Raw genomic sequence first — 26,734 nt, 5'->3', positions numbered from 1 at the left:
AGGATTATTTCCTGAAATATTACCTCAAATGAGAAAATGATGCTAGCTCATGTATCAAGAAATCAATCATAGTCAGATCTGATACTTATTAGCTAGGGCGGGGCATATGCAAATGAACATGTTCTTCTGATTTAGCCTAATTAAAATATAATTTGTTGGATGTTTAAATTGAATTCCCATGAAATGAAGTCTGACAGCTCTCACACACGGACACACTACCTGAAAAGCCTTCACATGCAGACAAAGGACAACCAAGACCCAGTGGAGTGCTATCAGCTCAGAGTTTGTAAGCAATACTGATCTTATCGTGTTTAATCCAAAAACTCAAGTCATCCTGGAAAAAATTATTTAATGCACTTTTTAGGGCCACAACACATAAAATGGGGCCAGCTAAGGGGAAACAGAGATAAGCTTCGGGAATTTTCCGTAAAAATTTTTGTCTGTCCCCAATTTGTCATATTTGCAGCCAAAGCAGATAACACCAGACAGAGCAATGCCACTGCACAGATCAGCCAAACACCAGATAAAACTCAACCGCCGTCCAAAAATGTGCAATAAAAGTAAAGCACTGCCTCGGGGTGAGAGGAGAGAGAGAGCGCGAGGAAGACAGGAAAGAATGGGACAGATGGAAATCTGCATAAAATGTATTTTTCACGACCTTCCCTGCAGCTCAATGTCACGTCTGCTGTCAACACAAGAATAAATGTCGCCCCCTGACGGATGGGATAAGTACTGCACCGTTCTTGCCCCCACAGGGACTGTGATGGGTATTCATGTACCCAGGGGCCAAAATGATTACTCAAGTGCCAAATGAGAGTAAAAATTGTAGTAATGTAAAAATAACCCTCTCTCATGTAAGTGATGCAAGTGATTCAAATGACATATGAAAGTAAAATAAAGAAAGGAACTATACTCATATTACACATACTCTTGGATACGACGCTCTAGTAATAATAGCGAAATAATTTTATTGCAACAGAACAAATACAATTAAACAAAATACAAAGAAACTATTAATACACTAAACTGAAAAAACTAACACTACAAATAAAATAAATAGTCTATAATTTATCTTAATTCACCTGCCTTTGTAATGACATTAAGATCATTTTAGACACTTAATGTACCTTTGGTAAGAGTTCTTTAGGGGTTGGTGTGAGGGACGGACTCTCAGAATTGGGAACAGGTGAACCGTCCTTCCGTTTTACATCTAAGATGAGCTGAGCCAGAAAGTTCTCCTGAAAACGAGTTCTCTTTCCTAAAGCACCTGAGAGAGACAAACAATTATTTAATCATTCATGCATTCCATCAATACTGCTGGGACATCCATATTTTCTTTCATTCATTCCATCTTCCAATTACTTCCGTCACACATCGCCATTTATCCCTCCTTCAATCACCTGCACAGAACAATCATTTTTCTTGACATTACATTATATTTCTTACCTATCATGTTAACATCAAGTCCTGACAGATCGCGGGCTGTTTGCAGGTGTTCTTTGGCCCTGCGATACTCGTAGTAGGTCAGGCAGTTATAACTGCACTCCAGGTGGAACTGAATGGCCAGGTTCCTGTGTGTGTTGTTGGTGAAGAGCTCCTCACATTTGTACACTACAGAAACAGAGAAATGACCAGCTCATAAGAGGCACCATCTAGATTTTTACACATTCTTCTGTATATTCAGCATATATGACATTGTCATATATTTCCAGAGGACAATGCTAAATGGTTGTATAATGCATTGCACATTTATAGATGTAAAATCATTATGATTATCATAGATACAGTATGAGGCTGCATTGCAGGGGAACAAACCTATTGCCTATATGGTTAGGATATGTCTGGATACCAACAGGGACCCCAAACAGTGCTTCAGGGGAAGTAATAATGAATGAATTATGAAAACAAGGGGAAAAAAGGAAGGGAAGGAAGGAAGGATGAAAGATAAATAGAAGAATAAGAATAAGGACAGAATGGAGAAAAGAGGAAGGAATAAAGTAGTAGAAAGGACAAGGAGGAAGAATGAAAAAAAAAAATGGTAGAAAGAATGAAGAACAAAGGAAGGAAAAATTGAGGCGGAAGGAAGGAAGAACAAATGAGGGAGATAGGTAGGATAGAAAAAAAGAAGAAACAGGATAGAGAAAGTAAGAAGGGAAGGAGGAGAAGAGTAGAAAGAATAAGGATGAAAGAAGAGAGAATGAACAAATGAAGAAGAGGAAGGAGGAAAGGAAGGACAAAGGAGGAAGAAAGGAAAGCAAAGGAAGGGAGGATGAAAGAAAAAAAGGAAGAAAAAGAATGAAAGGAGGAAGAACAAATGAGGGAGAAATGTAGGATAGAGGAAGGAAGAAAAAAGGAAGGAGGAGAAGAGTAGAAAGAATGAGTTTAGGAAGAAAGAATGAACATGAGAAGAGTAAGGAAGAAGGACAAAGGAGGAAGAAAGAAAAGTAAAGTAAGGAAGTAATAAAAAAGGAAGGAAGAAAGGAAGGAAGAGAAGGATGAAAAAATGAAAGAAAAAGAAAAGAAATGAAAGAAGAAAGTATACTGAAGAAGAAGGAAAAAGGACTGAAAGTAAGAAAAAAGGAAGGATGAAAAGAGTAGAAAGAATAAGGATGGGAGAAGAAAGAATGAACAAATAAAAAGGAGTAAGGAAGAAGGACAAAGGAGGAAGAAAGAAAAGTAAAGTAAGGAAGTAATAAAAAAGGAAGGAAGGAAGGAAGGAAGGAAGGATGAAAAAATGAAAGAAAGAAAGAAAGAAAGAAAGAAAAGTAGTACTGAAGAAGGAAAAAGGAATGAAAGGAAGAAGAAGGGAAGGATGAAAAGAGTAGAAAGAATAAGGATGGGAGAAGAAAGAATGAACAAATAAAAAGGAGGAAGGAAGAAGGACAAAGGAGGAAGAAAGAAAAGCAAGGTAGGGGAGAAATAAAAAATTAAAGGAAGGAAGGATAAAAGAAATGGAAGACAAAGAATGAAAGGAGGAAGAACAAATGGGGAGAAAGGTATGGTAGAAGAAGGAAGAAAACGAAGGAGAAAAAGAAAGAAAGGAGGAGAAGAATAGAAAGAATAAGGATGGAAAGAAGAAAGAACAAAAATGGAAGGAAGGACAAAGGAGGAAGAAATACAAAGTAAGGAAGGATTAAATAAGAAAGGAAGGAAGGAAAATGAACAAAGGCAGAAGAAATGGAAAGAAAGATGAAGAAAAAGCAGGAAGAAAGAAAGAAGGAAGGCAGGAAGGAAGGACAAAAAGGGACAAGAGGCAGTGAGAAAAACTGAAAGGTGAAGGAAGGAAACCCAGCTGAATAAATAAAGGGTCATTTCAAATGTTTTCTCTCAGTCCACAGCTGTACATTCACGTTCAGCAGTATAACAGTATGAAAATGTGAATGCTGAAGGCCCTTCATAAAGCTGAGCAGGTGCGCTCACTGTGACCTTCAGCGTGATCTGCGTGAGGATCTGAGTGTTTTAAAGTCCCCTCATTGCAGATTAAAGCTCACTTAGCAAGGGAAAGCAGCACCTTTCCTCGCATATACATATAACAGCTCCAGATCATTGATGGGCCGGTCACGCACATGCATCTGTGTGTGCAGAACAAAGAGAAGCGCTCATTTCTTACCCTTCACAAAGAGATGGGACACAAACAGTGATTACCTCATGGTAACAAAAGAAATCAGTGAGAAAAGCAGTCATAAAAATGTCACAAAGAGCCTCAAGTGTACACTGACTAAAATAGATGAAATTCTAATTTTTAATTCATCATACATGCAGCCAACTTTCAATGTCTCCAAATCTTCAAATGTCATCAAATGTTATGAAAGCATGTTATTAAAGCATAAATATCTCTGACTGGAGGCTAAGAGGGAGAAAAAAAAAATGCAACAGTATTTGAGGTATTTATTCCAGAAATGGAAACAATGACTAATAGGGTACAGACATGATAAGTGATCATATTTCTAGTCGGGGTTTATCTCTGAATACTAGAATTCTTCAATAATGTTTAATGAATACAACTGAGCACATATTTTATTTAATATTAGTAGCAGTACTAGTAGTGTTAGTATTAGAATTAATAATAATAACAGCAACAAGAACATTTACAATTCATATTATTTAAAAAAAAAAGATTATGTAATTATTAGCACTTCGGTTAAGTACAATTACAGTATTAATAATAATTAATAAGCACTTAAACAAGAACAATTAATTACATATATTTTCAATATTTTTCTTTTTAATTATTTATTGATTTATTGATTTATTTTTATTTAGTATTGTTATTATTTTATAACTGACAGCTCCGGATAACTTGGACTTTTTTTTTTCTATAATTAAGTATTTTTTTCACTTTATTTTAAGGTGTCCTTGTTACAGTGTAATTATACATTTAAGTACTGAGTAATATTAATTAACTACATGTGCTTAGTATTTGGTTAGGGTTAGGATTAGGGTTACTTGCATGTAATTATGCATAATTTATTGTTATTATAATAATAAGTACATGTAACGTGTAACAAGGACGCATTTTAAGTCATTTAACAAACACATTTAACCAATACGTAGACTCTATAACAAAGTAGCCATGGCTAAATTAATTAAAATCAACACATCATAGAGTCAAATTTTTAATTGATTGACAGCCCTACTGAATACTCCTAAGCCTTTGCTTCTCTGAATATCAAAAACACCACCAAATCAGTTTCCTACAGATGCCCTCATGGAAACGGTCACCTACAAACCTGCGTTAACTTCTTCAGTGGAGCAGTGAAATCCCAGTACGGGCTTGACATTTACTAACAACAATGATGAAAGACCTGGACCAATATCCACTCACCCATATAACTCACTGAATGTACATGCTGATTGAAAAAATAATTCACCTTTATTATTTACCAACTCATAAAATGCTCCATTGACTTCAAAGTCAGAGCTAAATACGAGAAAAAAAAAAGTCTTGAAGTGATTCTGAGAAATCCGTTCTGTGTTTCTGATCATTTTCACTTTTTGAAATCCTAAAGTACTCCGTGTCCTGTGGGTGCACGAGTAATGACTGCTAGGGTAAACATATCACACAGTGTACTTTTGTTTAGATTGAACTGTGTAGAACATCAGCTTTTCTTATTCACAGATGCACTCTGAATAATTTTGGAAGAAAATTCAGACGATGCACCAGCTTTGAGAGCTTACATTAAAAAGGTCTTCAGATATCAGCATGTGAGGTTACATTGATTCACTCATGTCTGCAACTCCGATTAAGAATTTCTAGCTGGCATATAAAACCATGTTTCAGTTCAAATGTATGTGGGCTTTCAGCCGCAACAGATCTTTCAGTAACAGATTCTGTTTGTGGGAGTCTCAATTCCTGCCATTAGGAGCTCCATAATGACATCTGGTCAGCAAAGATGGATTATGTTTCTGTGAGGCCCTCAGTGGGAGACGTACTAATACAATTAGATAGCAAATATGACGAACAAACTTGCAATTTCAAGATATAAAGTTGCATAAGAGTTACGCATTGTAAAAGAGAGAACAACATACCATGACTAGTACAACTACAAAGCTGCAATAATGCTGAAAAGGGGGTTATGAACACATATCACTTTGTTTATTTCACACGTGGCAACATCCACATGCATTCAAGCTCAAAAATTTCCCAGGGCTCTGGTCCCACTGGCCCAGTATACAAGCCAGCCATGCTGGTCACACTTGGAAAGCAATTGCAAAGCAGCTATTTCAGAGATTCCCTTCCACACAGCTCAGCCAGTTAGATTAAGGACAAAGCAAACCTGTATAGCTGTTTGGGTAATGAATTTAACAGTCCAGAGGATTGAGAGGCAGGTGTGTTGATTGTTTAGATGTAGCCATTCCTGCAGCAAATTGATGCCTGAAGGCCAAAAGATTGTGTGTGTGTGTGTGCATGTGTAGGTATGGATATATGTGTGTGTGTGTGTGTATGCATGAAAGGTAAACTGGGATGTAAAGGTGGGTTTCCTAATCAACAAAACAGTTACAGAACTACTATAACACCTTTTGTCTAGTACAACTCACAACATCAATGTGTTCCAAGACAAATAAAGCTTTGGTTAATCTTCAAAACACAAATTCAGGTATCTTTAATGAAATCGGAGCAGTTTCTGTCTCTCTGCTTGAAGTCCAGCTAACCAAGATCCAAAACGATCATGAGGTTGAATAATGAATAAATGAATCCACTTTTAATCCAAGTCTTGTGAAGAAATACAATCACTTTATATAACGAAAAGATTTAATTTAGGTATAATGTAAATAGAATTCTACACATATGGTAAACACAGAAGCTCATGTGTCAACAAACCTCATTGCCTCTCATGCTTAACACATGCACTTTTGACATTTTATGTGCTCCAAGTATGTGTGTGCACCATTGTTTAGATGTAAATAAAAGCCTAGATTAAATCTGTTCATCATATAAAGTGATCAAATCTAGACTAGACTTGATTAAACCATTTGATTCAATTGGACTGCACAAAGCCAAGCAAGGCACACGTTACAGGTCACGTTCGAGCAGTTGGAGAGGAATTCAGTTCATTTGTGAGATTGCTGTTATTTGTGAAGTGAATATTAGATAGTTTGTTCCTGCCGGTCGATACACTCTGCTTCACAGTGTTGGTAATCCATGAACAACTAGCAGTTAGTCAATGCTAATTTTACAACTCTGCAGGTATTCAAGGCATTCAGGTTTAGAGAGATGCTCTTTCAAAACATAAAAATACATTTACCCCTGACATTCGGCTGATTGGTTCCACACAAGGCAGTGTTTTTCTGTTTTTTTTTTTAAGCCCTCTTTAAGACTAGAAAATAAGACCCCTTTTTATGAATGCTAATCAATACTTTTGAACGTGAACATTCTGAATAATCGATCAAATTGTTGCAAAAAGTTTTTCCAAAGTAAAATGAGCTTTTTACCATTTACATCAACTATGTCAATGCTTCTGCTAAATAATGAAACAAAACTATTTAAAAAGACTGGATGTGTACTTCTTACTGTTTTGTTTAAAATGAAAGGCAAATTAAACTTTAATTAAAATGACAAAAATCCATAACAGCGAAAATGGCTTTAAAAATTATAAACAAACACACTGCTCTGATAAATGAAGGAATAATTCACCCAAAAATTACACTTTTGCAATCTACTCACTCTCATGTTAATTTTGTCTTCCTGCTGAACACAAAAAAGCTGAATAAGAGGTTTAAATACTAGTTTGTCTAAAAAAAAAGTACATTGAAATGGTCCATACAACTTGTCTGCTAAAGTTATACGACAGATATGTCAGGAACAGTTTGAAAGATAAAATCCTGCATTCAGCCACCAAAATACAGCGAATCTATACATGTGCAAGAACATTTTTGTATGCAAAAAGCTCATCACACTACAAGTCAAATATAGAGAGCAGACTGAACAGAAACTTAATAGGCTCCAGAATGTATTGTCTAAATGCCAGGTTTGATTTGGCAGACATGGGATTTCAATTTCCCTCAAAAATATGGGTTCCCATAACTTGAAAACCACAGACCTAAGCTATACTTAAAATTAAAGAATGAACGAAGATATGGAAACCTTAAAAAGCATTAGTCCTACTACACTACCTTGTGTACGTTATAAAGTCCAAGTCCAGATATTCCACTGCATCTTATTTTCAATTAAGACGGTATAAAATGTCTCTGAGGCCCAGCAGTCAGAGTGTCCCTGGCCATCCCCTAAATTCCCCACAACTCTCTGTGTAGGACAATGAATGCTTTTGGCAGTCAATACTGGAACTGACAACACACCTCAGCGAGGTGTTATTCCAGCTTTGAAAGCTTCACAAATATAACATCATTCTGCAAATTCAGCCTTGCATGCCATGAGAGACAGACATGATGTTGGGGTCTTCTGAAGCAGATCCACTCACCAATACAAGACAGAATTATCGCCGGTATCCTCTTGTAAACATCGCAACTTAACATCTCCGCTGATTATCTATATTGGGGTGTAGCTGATGCGTGTCTGATTAAAAGGCAGCACAGGAAACTCATTTCGAAGGCACAGGAACCCAATTAAGATGCTGCTTTGCTGCAGAGCTCATCATTTGGTCTGTGATTCCCTGGTGAATCCACATTAACATCCAAAACTCTTCAGAGGAACAGGTCTATATCCTGCCACTAAAGCAATGCAAAAAAACCTCACTTTTTTCTCCTCAGACACCATTTCAAGGGCATCACACAAAGTGTTGCCTCATGTTTGATGAGAAGACCTTTTAATTTCATCATGATGGTGAATCGTTTAATACATTTGCAATTCATAGCATTTTCAATCTTGAATGAATAAATATAAACAAAGCAGCTTATCAGCAACATAAAACATTGTCCTCTGCCCAGGCTTTTTATTATCTGAGCAACCAAATGACTTCCAATCAACTCTTTGAGATAGAGGCATGTCAATTCAGTGTCACGTGATCCTTCTAATATGCTGATTTGGTGCTCAAGAAATTTTGACAAAAGGTATGCTGGTTAATATGTTTGTGGAAATTTATAAATTTTTTTCCAAAAGAACAATGTTTATTTGCAATAGAAATCAAAAACAGCCAAACACACCAAAAAGATATTACTGATCCAAACATTTTTACCACAAGTATAAATTCATAAACACAACCATTAAATCTGACTGTGTGTGAGGGTTGAAGGAGGGCCGCCTGACACAAGGGTGTCATGTTATGTTACGTCAGAGGTGACATAATCCTGATGAGTGTGAAATCCTGTTCCTAAAAATCCAAATCCTTCTGAAACGAATAACAAATGAACAGAAGTAATGAATTAGCCCAAAGGGAAATGCACACTTAATGAAAATTTCAATGGAATACTGAAATATCCCAAAATAATTCTATCTCTGATACAACCTTGGAGTCACGGGATGGTGACTGTGGTACATCTAGAGAGGACTATAATTTTAGTGAACAACGTCGGTCTGGTTTTAGAGGTAAATCCACCTTTGTTCCCTTTAAAAACAGAAATGCTTCTTTGGATACTTATTGTAGGCTTGTAGAAAGTGATGTTGTATCTATATTAAAAAGCTAAAAGACAGTATAAACTTGCACACAATTTGACGGATGCACAATTATCTGAATTGGAATCACTTTAAAAAGATTTGTCTATAGTTATTCAAAGTGCTGACAAAGGTGGAGCAGTGGTTATTTTAGATCGACAAAACTATGAATTTGAAATTCAGAGACTTCTTTCTAATTCAGTTTTTTATAAAAAATTGAGTATGAATCCTTTGGCTCATTAAAAAAAAACATCTGTACACAATACTTTAAAACTCTTCGTTGATTCAGGTTTGTTGACAAAAAATGAATATGAGTATGTGTGTGTTGAGTATCCGATTACACCGGTACTATACACGCTGCCTAAAATTCATAAACCTTATAGGGATATCTCTTCTGGGAGACCCATAGTGGCAGCAATCAGGTCACTTACAGAAAAAATTTCGGCTTTCGTTGATTTCCATTTACAACCTTTAGTCACGTCTTTATCTTCTTATATTAGAGACACGATGGATTTTATTGAACTAATTAATAATTTGACATGACCTGATTGTCCTATCCTTTTAGTCAGCATGGATGTTGAATCGCTTTATACCAATGTTCCATTTCAGGGAGGGCTAGAGGCAATTAAATTTTTTCTTGATCAACGTCCTTGTCAGGTTCCAAGTACTGCATGTTTGAGTGATTTGGCAAAATTGGTGCTTTCACATAATTATTTTTTGTTTGGGTCAGATTACTATTTGCAGATCTCAGGGGTCAGCATGGGTTCTAAGATGGCCCCAAGTTTCGCATCTTTATTTTGTGGGTTGTTTGAACATCAGTTTGTGTTAAATCCTGGGACCAATGATTTCTTGAAACACATTGTTCTATGGAAACGATACATTGATGATGTTTTTTTAGTATGGAGTGGCACTGAATCTGAGCTACTAGAGTTTCATAGTTTGGTTAATAACAATTGTAGTGCGTTGAAATTTACGATGGAATTTCATCAAGAGAAAATGATTTTTTTGCACGTGCTTGTTCTTCGCACTGCATCAGGCGTAGAAACTACTTTGTATCGCAAACCAACTGACAGTGACACTATATTATACAGACAATATTATCATCCTGTGTCATTAAAGCGTTCGTTACCAATTTCCCAATTTAGTTATGTTCGCCGTATTTGTAGTAGTAATGAAGATTTTCATCAGCAATCACAAATTTTATCAGAGAGATTTAGAAAACGATCATATCGAGAAGAGTGGATTCAGTCTGCAGTTAGTCATTTTAAAGACGTGTCACAACAAGAGAGTCTCGTCAAAAAAACTAAAAAATTTGACCGTTGTGTTAATTGTTATATTCAATATTCACCTGTTTCGAAGGACATTGATAGCGTTTTATTGAAACATTGGCACATTGTAGAGAGTGATCCCAACCTCAAGAAATGTTTTGACAAACCACCTCGTTTAGTGTATAAGAAAACACATAATCTCCGAAATATTTTGGTTAGAGCTGATTTGAAACCTGCTCTTCATTTCCTGAACAAAATACCATATGGGAATTACAGATGTGGTAACTGTCAACAGTGCAATTTCACATATAAGACATCGACCTTTACGCATCCTCACACGGGTAAAATTTTGAATATTCGAGGTACTATTTCATGTAAGACGGCTAATGTCATTTACCTGTTGCGTTGGCCCTGTGGTTTATGTTATATAGAGAAAACTAGCAGACCTCTGAAAACTTGTATCTCTGAACATCGATGTGCAATTAGACATCGTGATCCAAAAAGTCCGGTAGCACAGCACTTTGCAGATTCGAGACACTCAGTTTCCACTCTTCAGTACATCGGCATTGAGGTAGTTAAGTATCCCCGTCGCGGAGGTGATATCAACAAATTGCTTTTACAGCGTGAGGTCTTTTGGATTTATACACGTTGTCCCCTAGAGGATTAAATGAGGACTTTGATATTCGTCCATTTCTTTAAAACACAGGATATTTATATAATAAATGTTTTGTGGTTATTAGTTGTATTTATGTACATAATCAGGTATTGATTGATGTTATTGATTAATACACTAAGAATTGTATTCTTGTATTTTGCATAGTTTTATATGTTTGGTTTCATTTATTTTTTCTTTTCTTTTCTTTTTTCTTTGTTTTTCTCCTTGGTTAATATGTCATTGTTGTGATATTATTATTATGATAATATTGTATGGTCATGTGACCTTTGATCACTTGGAGGTAGGCCTATAAAGATTGGTACATCAGTGTTGTTAATTTGTCTGATGAAGAGCCTGCATGCTCGAAACGTCACTACATATGCTATGTGATAGCTTTTTAATAATACATTTTTTTGATACTTTTGGAGCTTTGGTGTTGCCTACTTTGCATTCAAATATAGGGTCCTATAATGTACATTCACTTTTTCACAAGGTTCACAATTTACAATCATTGATAGATGGTTTGGTCTGCAGAAAGCAAAATCTGATCCACCACAGCCGACAAAAACACTCAGATTACAAGCATTGTGAAACCTCAAAGTTACCCCACCTTTGGTGTGTCACAGCGTCTCTATTTCACACACAAACAAACATGAAGTGCTGACACCATCAGCTCATACTAACGCTGTCACTGTCACCGCCACCGCAGAGAAATAAACACACACACAGCCTGAATCTCCACATCACCCCCGAGTTGACATCAGCTTCCTTAAAAATGACCCACTTAATAAGAGCTGACAGCTGTGTCATCTCTCCGCTAAAGAGCATCTCACGTCGCTGACATGTGCCTTCAGCAGCTGAAGTGACGTCAGGATCTGAGCTGTGAAGAAATCCGAAGCAGAGCAGGGATCTGAAATCCTGTTAAACACTTCTGATTCTTATTTCCCCCAAGGACTTTTTTTCCAATAAAAAGCCCACACCCCAGTCTGAAGTCAGTTTAAAAAATATATTCCAACAAATACCAGGCCCAAAAAGATTGTTTACCGGCCACAAATGAAAACAACAAAAATACTGATGATGCAGACTGCTTTGCCATGCTAAGCTATTACACCTTTGTATTTAAAGATTGTATATTTTTGTCTATAAAATATTATTTTTATTAAAACTTGTTGGCATATAGTGCAACAATAAATGTTTTTCACTTTTGTAGTAAAAGTTTCATTTTTTTAGAGGAAGTTTTTTTCTGGTTAGTTTTTTTTTCAATTTATTTATTTAAAAAAAAAAAAAAAAATCCTGAAGACTTAAATCAAACTGACCTGAGATTAATCACAACATTTGGTTTGATGCAAAAATTTATTTATGAAGAAAAATATTGAAGTGTTATATAATACTGAAATGTGATTTGTGACTGTTTTTTGGATTTTACTTGTAGGTTATTTTTATTTTTTGTTATTTTTGTAAATTTATTTTAGTTTCTTTTGGATCATAATCTTTGTAGTTGACTGGTATATCTTGGAAAAAGTTACATTATCTCTAAAAATCAACTTCTTTTGGAAGAAAAGGGAATTTTTTAGTTTTACCTCCAGGACTCTCTCGCTGCACTCTGTTTGGTAATGCACTTCAATCTCAGGTAACAAGAACTCTGTAGTAGTGTGTGTGTGTGTTTTCTTGCCTTTCTCGATGCAGCTGAGCACGAGGTTGAAGAGCTGTGGGGATCTCTCCTCTAGTATCTGCTGATGTAGACTGACATATCGCAGGGTCCACCAGGGCAGCAACTATTTACAAACACGCAAACAGAAAGACAAGAACACAAGTTACATTTACACTACAGTTCAGACGTTTGTGGTTGGTAATATTTATGTTTTTTGAAATACATCTCTTTTCAATTTAAAATAACATTTTAAAATGTTAATTTTTATTCCTTTGTTGGTATGGTTGAATTTTTGGATTTATTACTTCAGTCTTCAGTGACACATGATCCTCCTGACTTGCTGCTTAAGCAAAGGTTTTGCTGCTTAATATGTGGAAACCATAATATATATATATTTTTTTTCAGGATCCTTTAATTAATGAAAAGTTCAAAAGAATTCAAAGTAAAATCTTTTGTAACAAATGCATTTACTGTCTCTTTTGGTCAATTTAATGTGTCTTTCCAGAATAAAACAATTTTTCAACAACAACAAAAACCTTGAACGGTAGTGTACAGTACACACATTCACGTCGAGCAAGATACCCCCAATAAATGGACATTTAAGACTGTCATAGAGATGAACTGTAAACTAACCTAACACAACATACTGTTAGTTCATCTGTTCTAGAGAAGCAACATTTAAGCATTATGACTGGAGACTTTCACTCAGAGTTACACAGTCAAGGATGAAATGATCCACATTGTAACACTTATGTCTCTAAAAAGAAACAAATTTTGGTAAATTTGATTTGTTTTTTGAGTGTAAAAAAATTTTCAGAGCTGTAATTTTCAGAGAGAAGCATTTACTAACTTATTTCCACATAACACACAAACAGTCAATCTGTATGCTGGTGTATCTGCCCTGTAAATGAGCAGAGTCAGAGTTTGTGTTTGTTTGTTCTTGCACTAATGAAATAACGTTCTGGAACATGAAGCAGTGGGGGGTTCGTGACATGCTGCGCCTCTCCCTCAACTAATCGCAGCAGAAATATTTTCATCCCTGTGTTTGTAGTCGTACAAGAAGGAGAAATAATAAATATATAAATGCATTAGTAACGCCTGTCTTACCACATAAATATTCACAAAAAGAAAAAAAGATACATGCTGTATCATGGCTTCATCACAGTTATAATACTGTAAGAGAGCGCAAGCCCTGCTGGGAAAATAAACAGTTTAATATTTACAATTTAATAAACCCAAATAACTGCAAGAGACTAAGGCTATACTATACTGCAGAGAGAGAGAGAGAACTGTGAGACTCATGGTTTTGAATGCATGAAAGCTACATCTATCTTACACACAAATACTCCTATTCTGACTGACAACATGAAACAGTAAGAACTACACCTTCAGTTCTGCTAATGATGATTTTTAGTTTCTGAGAAAGTGGGAAGCACATTTAATGTATAACGAATCAATCGTTATCGACAGGCTGCTCCTGTAGAAGTGGGCTGCAGAACTCCTGTGACTTTACAATTAGCACAGTTAATGTCTATACTGTGCATGGTGATGAAATGGTATCTGGGATGTTACTTTTCTTGCTGTAATGAGCCATCAGCAGTTTTAGAACAGAAATGAATCATTAATTGCCACATGGTAGGTGACATCTGAGAATAACATTTTAAACCGCAGTCGTTTCTTCACACAAAACAACTGTAGGGCTAGTGAAGAATGTAAATTATGTAAGTTGTATGGATGATTTTGGCTGTTTTATGACTTTTTTTTTGGTCATGCATGGAGCTTGATGGCTTTATTTCTATACATTTACTGATCTAAGGTGCCCTTCAAAAAGTTTGAGGTCAGAAATAACTTTTTATTTAAATTCAGCAAGGGTGCTTTAAATTTATAAAAGGTAACAGTAAAGACATTAATAATGTTGAAATAAAATTATTTCAAATAAACGCTGTGCTTTTGAACTTAATTTATAAAAGAATCCTGAAAATATATATATATTAAGCAGCACATGTTTCTTGATAATATTGAAAATATTAAGCAGAATTAATCTTGAGCTTAATATCAGCATATTAGAATGATTTCTGAAGGATCGTGTGACACTGAAATTATAATAGAACTGTCATAATTTTTTCAGGTCCACCTGAGAAATTACACTGCACATATATTGTTTGTGTTTTCATGAGCCAGACAATGGACTTTTTTTCCCCTATGTGAATATAAGAATTTGTAAACAATAATACAAACACCACTCCTCCTGCTATTGGAGGATCATGTAACAGAAATATGGAACTTAGTAACACAAATAGTCTAATGATCCGCTGCTGTGTTATGGGTTAGGCCTTGACACACACAGAGCCAAAAGAAACCTTGGTCATAATTTAACTTATTTCTGACAGCTTCATAATTCTTCATTGCCTCTCTCAGTAATGCACACAGGAGCATGGAGTAACGACCTCAAACATATGAGAGAGAAATTGAAAAGTGACAGTTCCTTATTACCAACACACACAGTGCCATATTGAGTAACTGTTCAAGTAAACTGCAGAACACTCCTTGCCTCTAACACCAGTTTCCCACCCATATTCAGTTTCCCTTATCTTACGTCAATATTAATTCCAACCGATATATATATATATATATATATTATCTACTTGGTACGTCAAGTAATACGGTCTTGCTGTTGCAGTGCTTTGGTTTGTCGTCTTGTGTTCCAAACCAAGGTGAATTCTACTGCATTCCTGCAGTGGTGAAAAAAAGTGACTGTGTATCTCACCTGAAGGGTCTCCAGTTTGGCGCCGCAGTTGACAAATATGACTCTGGTCAGCAGCAGCAGGAGGGGGTTGGACACTAGACTGTAGACAGACTCTCCATCCAGCTGAAGACTGGACAACACAGCCGTGTTCAGGGCTGCAGGCTGTGTGTGTGTGTGTGTGTGTGTGTGTGTGTGTGTGTGTGTGTGTGTGTGTGAGAGATAAATGAGGAAAGGCAGAGAGAGAGAGCGAGAGAGAGAAAAATGAAACAAGATTAGAAAAAATTACAACTCACAGTATTAGGGACATCTAATATTCATTTATCATGATTTTACAATAATGAAAACTGCAAAAACCATGGTATTGAGTTAAACTGTAAATAAAGTACTTATTAAACCTGAAATTAAACCACAAACTTCATTCTACTTTTCTCATCTACTGTATGAAAAAAACAAATAGCCTAGTTTAAGACAAATTGCTGGTTTGTAGTTTATAATAAACACTTTTCCTAAAAATTGATGAAAAAGTATCCAATTCATGACATTTCTCAATTTATTGAAAATATAAGTTCATTAAAAAAAAAAAAATTAAAAAAATGCTAAATTAGGCAGTCTCCACTGACAGCTAATTTACTGTATTATTTTGAAAATTATTTTGCAAACTATTTAAAAATTCTGTAGTTTTTTTTTTTTTACACCAAATTTGTATATATATTAAGTTACTATATTTAAAAGACCTGTGCACATTGAAACGGATAACGCAATCACACACAATGGGCTGACGATGTCAAGTTATTTCCTCATTGTTTGTAATATCAAAACTTCAAGCTTTTGTTTTTTTCATTTTGGAATTTGTTTTTATTTAAGATTTTTTGTTGTTGTTGTTCTGTGATGTGGGTTGTGAGAAAGGGGAGAACTTGTAAAATCAAGAGTTGCATTGTTAACTCTTTGTATATAATACGTCACTATTCTTCCATAAGTAAAAATATTAATAAAATAAACTGCATTTAATCATGGCAAATTTTAGTAATAGGGTCACAAATACATATTAAATTCCTAAATGCATATTAAACTAATTCAACAGAATAAACAAAACATTTTTTCCCCCCTATTTTTGTTATTTATTGAATTCATTTTATGAGGCTTATATCCAGACCCTACTGATGGTAAGTGCCTTCAGTCCATCCATCTCTCTCCATGTGTGCTGCTCTCAGTCTAATTTAGAGGGCCTGTGCTCTCTTGGACAAGGCTGATAAATCAGCAGCTTTAGAAAGGTGTGAGACAGCAGAAAGTGTTACACACACACACACACACACACACATACAGTGCCTCTCCAGGGATCTACAAGGCCTCCGTGGGGCATTAGGGAGAAGAATCTCTTAACCTCTGCATAATTAGGAGCCCTAAGAGGTTTCATTAGCAACCCTGTAGCCCTCGACACACTCATTATCCAGAGCACTGACCTGCCCGGAGTCGCCAACTCATTCCGTTCCATCCATCACACACACATACATCCCACACACATATCATATGAACTTATAGCGTTTTTTTTTTTTTTTTTACTCATTAAATGTGCTGATATTAACAAGATACTACTTAACCTAAAGAATACACACACTTGCACAAAATAAATAAATCTAAAAAATATCAGAATGAAGGAATATAAATATCTATACAACAGATCTTTTTGGTCCTCAAATCTGATTGGCTGATAGGGGTGCGATATTCTAGTGATAACAGAACTCCAACAAGTGTTTCAGCATTTGTATCACTCCACTTGCAGTATTTCTCATAGCGAGTGTCATGGTGGATGCCCAGATCCACTATAATTTTATAAATAATACTGTTTTTGTGTCATGGAATGTAGCTTTTTAGACGATGATGTACTTGTTTAGACTTCAAATATGTGGTAGGTTAATAAAGATTAACCACTATAGAGACATCAGAGCAAGCAGCAAATTCCAGAAGATCTTGCAGAGGTGTGGTTGCTTTTGGTGAGTTTATGAGCACTGAACAGCCGCTGACATCCTGGAGCTCACATCTGGGCAAATTTTTATATAGACTTAAATATGAGATATAATTTGTTTTGGGTACATCTAATGGGCAGTATTTGGTCTCATTAATCTATTATTTGTTTCAGAGCAAATAGTTTTGGCTGAGGGGAACATTTCTTCACGTTACTATATTATGTAATATTAACACTGTATATCAGAGCACTGGTTCGTACTTTTGACTGAATTGCCAAGCAACTTTTATGATGGCTGCTATTGTTGCTGTTTATTAAAAATAGCAGCAAATATTTTAGTGATATGCTATTTACACTAAGTGCAAATAGCTATAGATTCTATTTACACTATGTTAAAGTAGTAGGATTTTCTGCTATTTATACTACTTATTGCAAATAGTGGCAATTATCTGCACCGCAGTATTGTAGTACATATACATATATATATATATATATATATATATATATATATATATATATATATATATATATATATATAAAAAACAGTATGCAATAACAACTTAGTATAAATATTCATTTAAATTCAAATTATTAAATTGGACAAATTATTAAATAAAGCCCTCCCTACACTTACCCTACCTTTTTGATTTTGATTATTTACTTCATTTTCATTGGAAATAAATCCTATTCTGATGTGATTTGAAATTTGAAAAAGGAGGAAAAAAAAAGTTCACTAAAAGGCGGAATCGAACTCGGGTCTATCATGTCAAAAAAAAAGTATGACTCGTGTTTTACCATCTGCACCACTAGAGCTGACAGCTAGTGACTGTCTTTCGTAATGTTGACTACCTGAATCACACGTTAATGGGCGGAGTTAGTGTAAATAGCTTCTGCCAACAAAACAGGCTATTTGCACTTAGCGTAAATAGACACTCCATTATTATTTAATAAATATTTTATGTAAATAATAGTAGTATTTGATAATAGTATTTTCTATTAAAAACACTGTGTGTGTGTGTGTTTGTGATGGTAATTTTAGATAGATTGTTCCACCATTAGATAGCAACAACAGGCTATTTTTATGAGGGAGTCAGCGGTAAAGACTTTTATATTGAAAGAGACTGAAACTGGGTTGTAAACAAGGAAGTTGTTTTTATTTTCAAAGACGCAGCCAACAAAAGCACAGCACCGAGAAGCTTTCCTCAGCGGACATTCAAACGAATGTTTTATTGTGAATATGGGATTGATCTGAAGAATGAATGCTGTTTCAAATGCAGGTAATCACACTCATGATCTCAACTGACTGGCTGAGGCCAGCCTAAAAAGACATTCAGGAGAAAGACGCTCAACAATTATTCAGACACCAGATATAATTTTTTATATTTTTTTTTTCTAGTGGGTGCAGGATACTATAGTTCATTTATGTAAGTGAGGATAGCAAAATTAAGTAAACTGTGCCATATTATACCCAAAAATTCTTCATACAGAGGACTACCAATGAAATCGATGAAAAAATTGGGACCAAAAATTATTCAGACACTTAGACCTGACCATGTTTTGCTTACAGGTTTTTTTTTTTTAATTGCTAATGCGAACTTTTTACACCACAGACTGAACAAAATTAAGCATTGCTTGGTAATTGGTCAACAAAGTATTGATAGTTGTGTAAATATTGTCATACAGTTGTCTGAATTTTTGGTTGTTTGTAATCCAATACATACTGTACCTTTCTATCTTTCTTTCTTTGGCCCTGTATTTATGCACGTGAACGTGCTCACACACACATGCACGTTGAATATTTCGGACAGTTACAGACAATGACACTGGTCGTGTATAATCACAGGTGCATCATGGTACTGTACCTGTGAGAATTTCTGGAGCAAGGCTTCAGGCAGAAAATCAGAGACGTGGAGCTCAACTGGCGGCCCGGTCCAATTACTCTGAGCGAAAAGGTTCAGACACCCCACTGCCAACGCCAACAGAGCAGTTTCTCTACAGCAGATAAGAGATCAGGTTCAGAAACATGCATGTTTGAGAGCTAATGTCAATATAGCCACTGGATTTGTTCATCTGAAATACACACACGTTGACTACCACCACAATATCTATCAGGTAAATGTTGTTTATTTCTGAAAACATTTCCACTTTTGTCGTTTCCGACTACACGACTCTGATGCAAAATGTACAAACCTGAAGAAACAAATCGGATTGCAACAATGTGCCGCTCGCTGAAATCAAAGACCTGAGATTGTAATTCTGCTCTATGGTGGAGTCAGTCCCCAGATGCCATTGAGAAAGGACATATTTACATACACAGACATCCACACATTCATGTTTCACTGCGATCTACAGCACTGATGTATTCTCACAGGACAGAAATGGCTGAGAGTCATGAATCTCATTGTACATTTTAGTCCCTTTAAAATAATACATGATAGATAAATGAGAATGTACAAGAACACAACAAAAAGAGAAGGTGAGGACAAAAAGAAAAGGGGAAAAAAAAACTAATGATATACATCTCTCTGCATTCAACAGCACACAAACATCAATCTACCTGCATCTAATCTCTCACCAGAAAGCATCACTCATTATTCAAGCCACTCCACCCATCTACAACTACTTTCTGCCTCACTAACAGAAGCCACAATGAGAGAGGCTGTATAGAAAGAAAAATAAAGCGAGAGGGAGCGTGATCAAGCCGAAGAGAGTTCAGAAGAGAGGCACGGCTGAGGAGCGCAGCACACCCCCCTTTCCTCAACTCGTTCTTTCTCTGGAGAAAAAGGATGTTAAAATGGGCTTATCGAAAATTAATAATTTATGTCTGAAAGGAGGGGGACAGTGTTTGAACTCTTCTGTATGGTTTTATTCATTCTCAACAATAAAACGCTCCACTCAGCTAAAGCCACCATCAACCCGCTTAAAGTCCTTACGTGGTGCTACACAGTGCACTTGCAGTGCTGTCAGCTTCCTTGATAATAATGGAAGCATTCTAGTTTTGTGTTTCTCACTCCGTGTGAATGAACATTCTGTCATCGTTTACTGCATGTCTGTCTACTGAAGAATACAAAAGATATTTTTAAAAAAATGTCAAGTTTTTTTTTTTTTTTTTGGCAAACTCAGTGGGGTCCAGTGGTCCAGTGGTGTGTGTGCATGCATGTATTTTATTTTATTTATGTATGTGTGTGTGTGTATATGTGTGGGCATAGATTAATTTTTTTAATCTAGATTAATCTCACTGTAATCTTGGATTAATCTAGATTAAAATGGCTCATTTGAATTCTGCCGAAGGCATTCAAATTATGTTCAACTTGTTAGTACTGATAGAGCTGTGCTGCACTCAAACATAGTAGTTTGACGACGACTCTTCCCCTACGCTACATTGCTTGGCCCGGCATCTTCCGCATGAGCTAAGGGATGCTTTGCGTTTAGGTGGTACTTGAGATTGGAAGAACTCCTACAGTAAACTATCTCCGCATTGCACAAGTTGCAAACAACCTTACGCCTGTTTCACACATACTCCGTCTGCAGTGCGTATGCGTTGCAATTTTATTTTATTTTTTTACGCACCCATGTTAAAGGATTCCAGCGTTCACGCGGTTGTGGTCCGTCAGTGCGTTCCAGGAGCGGTGCGTCTGCAGCAGTGCAGCGATTGTTTACGTACTGAGTCTATTTTTGCTGTGCTGCATGCGCTGAATTAAAATGACAGCGCATTGTTCGCAGTAAAAAATAACATGGATTGACACGGAAATGCAGTAATTTCACAATAAATGAATACTAATTAAAGGCTTATGTGTTATACACATGCAACACATGGGTTTTTGGCTAGGTTTAAAACAAGAAAAAGAGCTCCTTTAGATAAACGAGGCAACATGACATAGGCCTATGCACTTTTATGGAAGCAGAAAAACAAAGTTCATTAAGAACCGTGCGATTGCTTGTAATAAAGATTTAAATGCAAAAGGTGCGAGAGTCGACTGTTTCTGTCAGTGGTGCTTTAATTTTAAATATTTGCGATATTCCAACAAGAAAAGTAGGCTAATTGTTGAGTTTAAATGTTTTGCCACTTGTTTGAGCAGCTTATTATACAAACCTAGAAGTTAAATGCATGAATAATATGTTGTTTATATTTATTAAGTTTAAACTAATGTCTATGATTATGAAAGATTGTTATTGTTCTGTGATGAGTCATTCATGTTTTTACATGGTTTGAAATATAGGATAATGAACAAATGTTGTGTTTGTGGACTAAACAGCCGCAGATCAGTGTGTGAAAGCACAATGAGTCCGTGCTGCTTCTGCACCACATACGTAATGCACAGGGACTGCATACGCACTGCAGACAGAGGATGTGTTAAACAGGCAAGGTTTTTTTGGGGAAGCTTGGTAATTTCACAGTAGGCATACACATAGGTTAGAAGACTCGTTCTCGCCCCCTACAGTGCAATTCGTCTAGGTATATATCCGCGCTAAACTATCACGGTGAAAGTCATCATAGCTTGCGTAGTATAGACCCAGCTCCCAACCCAACTTTGAGAATAGATTAACGGCGATATTTTTTTTTTATCGCCTGATAAGAGTCTCACGTTAACGCCGATAATGGCCCACCACTTTTTTTTATCGATATATATATATATATATATATATATATATATATATATATATATATATATATATATATATATATATATATATATATATATATATATATATATATATATATATATATATATACACACACATATACATACATACACACACATACATCAATAATTCTTTCACAGAAACACTATAAACAGACTAAAAAAATCTCAGGGGTGGGATATGAGCTAAACTCCTGCTAAATAATTCATAGCCAATTATATTAGACAGTACAAATAAAAACCATTAATCACAATAAATAAGACATTTCACTCCGTAAAACAGAACTCATTTAAATAGCGCTATTTAACTGTAAATCTACTGCAATAAAAGACCAAACCTCCTCTAATTTAACAGGCACAATGAGTGAATCTAATTGAGGACATCTTTAGGCAGCAGTGTAATTTAAATGAATAGTATTACTGTTTTACTAATTAAATTAGTCCTCATTTGCATTTAGATTCTAATGAATTTAATTAACTCACATCAGTTTCACATTTAAAACACAGAACATGTATGTGCCTTCAGCATTTAAGAGTACAATGCATATTTCTCATTATGTGAAGATCATGGAGTTGGATAGTGCAAAACAACACAGTTAAATGTTCTGTGTGCTTTATACAAGCACAGTTAAAAACAGAAAGCCAGTCGTCATATGTTCTAAATCTTTACCTGTCGCTCCTCTGGTCTTCAGTGGCATTGCTCAGGTAAGACAGCACCTGTCTCTCCAGATAGGCCTCAATACTGTCATCTTCTTCAGGAGCACCTCCCAGCAGCCCCTGCACCGCAGAGCTTAAGAGCACAGCCTCGAAATCTCCCTCACACAGCAAGTGCAGCAATAGCCCTCCATCTGAACACACACACACACAAGGAGAGAGTAGCTAAAGACAGTCATCCAAACAAACCAATGCATTTATGGTTTGTTCCAGAAAGCCACTTTTTAGCACAAATTTCTCGAGTGCCAGTGCCTCAAACAGAGAGGAACACGATTCTCAGCTCACTGTCATATTTTAAAACTGAAACGAAAGCAGAACACTCTGTTCTCAAGCTCTTTAATAAGAACTCCACTATGAGCATTAGGTGTACAGTATGTGTGTGAAGAGGTTTAAAATATGATACTGGCTTCGAGGCTGCAGGGAAAAGCCTAAGATGAAGTTACAAAAACAATCGATCACAAAAATACAGTTGTGAGATGAGATTGGTTCTTTTTCAGGTTGAAGCTCTAACAACTTTACACAAACGTGTCACAAATGATCCTGATTTTAAATTTTGCGATCTGTTATGGTGTCACTTTTGATGACACTCTGCAGTCTTAAGTGTTTTTGTTTTAGACACATTATTCAAAAATGTTTTAACCTGAAATGTTTGGAATTTTTACAGAAAAAAAGTTAAAAACCTGCTCATTGGTTAATTATTTAGTTACCATATACTGTAAAGTGAAAACTATATGTAATTTCACTGTAAATGTATGGTCTTTACAAGTAAAAGCTATTAATTACTGTATAATTTACAGTGACTACAAGTAAAGGACACAAATCATTTGTGCTGCTAATTTTCTGCTGGGTCATAATCCATTTAGCTTACAGACATTTCCTTTAACCCTAAAACACAACACAATGCAATGCATCATTCAAAATATGGGTGAAAATCATTACAGAAATTCCTTCAAATTAATGCACTATTTTTATTAACTTTTCTTAAAGTGGACGTTCCCATAAATCCCTGCAAAAAACATGCAATTATTTATATAATTAATTTGTTACATCATTTCATAGGAACAATGATGTCCATTTACTCACAAATGAGTAAACGAACGCCCATTGTCTACCACACAAAAGAAACAGAAATTCAGTTCCAACCATCATCTCCTCAGGATCAAAGTCAAATTCAGTTTCAGCCATTTACTCCCTCACTTGCATACTAGAGGAAAAAAGGAAAACCATAAACAAAAAGGAGAGGAGCAGCAGTACGTCTCCATGAAATGTGCGAACCGTGAAATTAAATAGTTCATTGTACACAAAGCACCAGCCTGAAAAAGCATAACCAAATGACTCTCCCTTTATACCAAACTTGCAGTTACTTCACAGCATATTTGCAGAAACATTCACCAGAAAAGGCTGAGCTATAAACAGTCAAAAGCAAATACTTATTTTAGTTTCATCAACCACTACAATAAACCAATGAGTACATTATATATGGACATCTACACTGAATTAAAGGGAATCTTATTTGATAACAGATTTATGACCAGCCTCAAATTCAATTTAGATCTTAGATTACATGCATCACTTTGCAGATACAAAATGGTGACACCACTAAGAGTGAAGAAAGCTGCACTATTTCTAGAAGAACGCTTCTGCTTCCAGCCACTTCTTCAGTCGTTGATCTCTTCTGAGGAGAAACTGGCGTGAATAAATGTGACTGAATGAGGACGGACTGAAATAGCTTTACTGAAGATCAGATGGACACATCACAGACACTATCCTTTGAATTACACATTAATCACTCCTGAGGTTGATGTTCATGAGAGAGAGGGACACACATGGGACGGAGGAATGAAATATATGTATTGTAGGATGTATACAAATGAACAGTTACAATATTCAAAATGCACAGCTATTTGTCACGACACTAACAGCACATTAAACTGACATAAAGATGAGGGAGATGGATAATGTATGAAATAAGAAGCAAGCAATAAAGCAATAATGAAATCCTATAATTTAGCCTAATGGGGGCGTTCACACAAGGACGCGTTCCCTCTGCGTTCATTCACGTCTGACTTTGCTCGAAGTGTTTCAATATCAATGTTGTATTTAAGACGTGGGTATTCAAAAGTAGCAGCCTACTTTAAATACTTTTTACAAGCCAACAACAAGTTCGAGTCAGACATGATGAATGAATAACGTGCGGTTCAAGTGAGTTTGATTAATCTAATAAGAGAGTCAGATAAATTCCATAACCGCTCTGTGACGTTACCTGTTCATTTGAGTCATTGGTTCAGATTCAGAAATCACACTCTCGTTTGCGTTATGTTTGTGGTCAACTTAAAAGAATCGTTTTATAGGAGTAATTTGTTCGAGAATCGGAATACCTTGGCCGTGCTGAATTTTGATACCCTAAAAAAAGCTTATAAACATCCTCTGTTCGGGAACTGAACTAGAATGTATTTGCTTGGTTCACTAAACGAACTGGCTTTTTAGGAATCACACTACATTCGCAGCGCTGTATTCGATTCGCTAAAAATAACCGGATAAAAGAATCATTTGTTCGGAATCTACATGGATTCACTAAAAGAATCGGCTCTCAAGACTCCTATTTTGTTCAGGAATCGGATTACATTTGTCACGCTGTATGTTTTTTGATGTTTTGGGTATTCAGAACCAACTAGGAGCCATCCATTTGTAATCGAAATACACCCACATGATTTTGAAACAATAAAAGAAGCCAGTCATTAACGTACAGTCATTCGTTAGAGAATCGAGCTATAAGCTTGCTATGTTTCGCGCCGTAGAACCTGTAGCGGTGTTGTGGTGCTGAGCAAGAAACACTGTCTGACAGTATTTAATACGGTGTTCCGTGACCGTCCGCATCAGCAGGTTCGAGGACCGTTAAAAACAACAACAACAATTTAATTATGAAACCTTTAATCACGACAGTAATTCAGTTCCGGTATTATAACATCATAAATAATAACATCTTAAATGTGTTGCGCTCCTTCTAGTTGTCATTAAGGCGTCCTGTGTGAACGCCCACTATAAATAACACTCACAGGAGTGTGTAACTTACATGCAAGGTAAGGCAGGCAGGTGCAGCCCGGCTTTATTCTAAAACTGAGAGCTAAATAACAGCGAATCTTCTCTCACCTCAACATCAACAGGACACTCACGCGTCTGTCCTCGATGCGCTAAAGCTGCCCACACGGTCCCTCCATGCAGCCAATACACAAATACAGAAGTCACGTAAAACGCTGTCAAATGCCGCTCAGTTCACAGTCAGCGGAACCTCACGCCTGTCTTGACACAGTCTCGTGCGCGTCGGTGCGGCGCGGAGATTTCAACACACATGCGGCACATTTAAACCACGTGAGAGTGTGTAACTGCTGCGTCCAGCAAACCAACCAGCACGCAACACATCCACAACAATAACCGAGCAGATCCAAACACGGCTGCTGGACGAAACCATCAACATCAGCATCATCATCCTTACAGAACCACATCAGCTCAGATGTGCCGCTGTCTCTTACCTGCGGTGCTGAAGCCGCTCTGTTTCCAGTCCGGACTCAGTCCGCCCAGAACCGCCGCCTCGAGCTGCAGCATCTTCATCCTCATCATCCTCGTCAGCCCTCAGAAGAGAAATGAAACACGCGTTACGTCGCTCAAGACCTGCTCTGGCTGTTAATGTGAGGTGTGAAGGGTTCGTGTGCTCACTGTGATGTGTTAGATTTCTTCCCATGTGCTGCAAGTGTCATCAGTGAGCAGCCATGACAGCGTCGCGGTGCCTTATGGGATACTTAATAAGGCAGCGCCGCTAAGGGAACGTCGAGATTTGACCAGACGCTCAAACGGACGCAACATAAAATCAATATTGGATTTATCTATTACATGACTGAAACAACACATGGCTTTTATACAAATTCCAAGTATAATTAACCATTATATTGTATTTCTCTTTTTCTTAAAGAATAGGATATAAGTAACGAACCGTGTGCCATCTATCTATCTATCTATCTATCTATCTATCTATCTATCTATCTATCTA

The 26,734-nt window shown here is 36.3% G+C and overlaps 1 protein-coding gene across 3 annotated transcripts in view; it reads right to left on the bottom strand.

Moving 5' to 3' along the window:
• LOC109106946 (tetratricopeptide repeat protein 27-like) overlaps positions 1-26,534 on the bottom strand; it is an 81,355-nt gene extending 54,821 nt beyond the window's left edge. Inside the window, exons 1-8 of one of the 3 annotated variants that reach the window (XM_042742205.1) lie at positions 26,404-26,533; positions 26,220-26,318; positions 22,646-22,823; positions 19,195-19,324; positions 15,391-15,531; positions 12,645-12,747; positions 1,447-1,611; positions 1,128-1,267 (exon numbers count right to left, since the gene is read on the bottom strand). In XM_042742205.1, coding sequence (XP_042598139.1) covers positions 1,128-1,267; positions 1,447-1,611; positions 12,645-12,747; positions 15,391-15,531; positions 19,195-19,324; positions 22,646-22,823; positions 26,220-26,318; positions 26,404-26,428 — 981 coding nt within the window. In that variant the 5' untranslated portion in view covers positions 26,429-26,533. Of the gene's footprint in view, positions 1-1,127; positions 1,268-1,446; positions 1,612-12,644; positions 12,748-15,390; positions 15,532-19,194; positions 19,325-22,645; positions 22,824-26,219 lie in introns of all 3 variants that reach the window. The other 2 variants (XM_042742204.1, XM_042742206.1) reach the window with 2 other exon arrangements.
• Between the last annotated feature and the right edge of the window lie 200 nt (positions 26,535-26,734).

This window comes from Cyprinus carpio, chromosome B17 (genome assembly GCF_018340385.1).
Source record: "Cyprinus carpio isolate SPL01 chromosome B17, ASM1834038v1, whole genome shotgun sequence".
Taxonomy (NCBI): domain Eukaryota; kingdom Metazoa; phylum Chordata; class Actinopteri; order Cypriniformes; family Cyprinidae; genus Cyprinus; species Cyprinus carpio.
The sequence above is the reverse complement of the archived record's forward strand: the minus strand, read 5'-3'. Positions and strand labels throughout refer to the sequence as shown.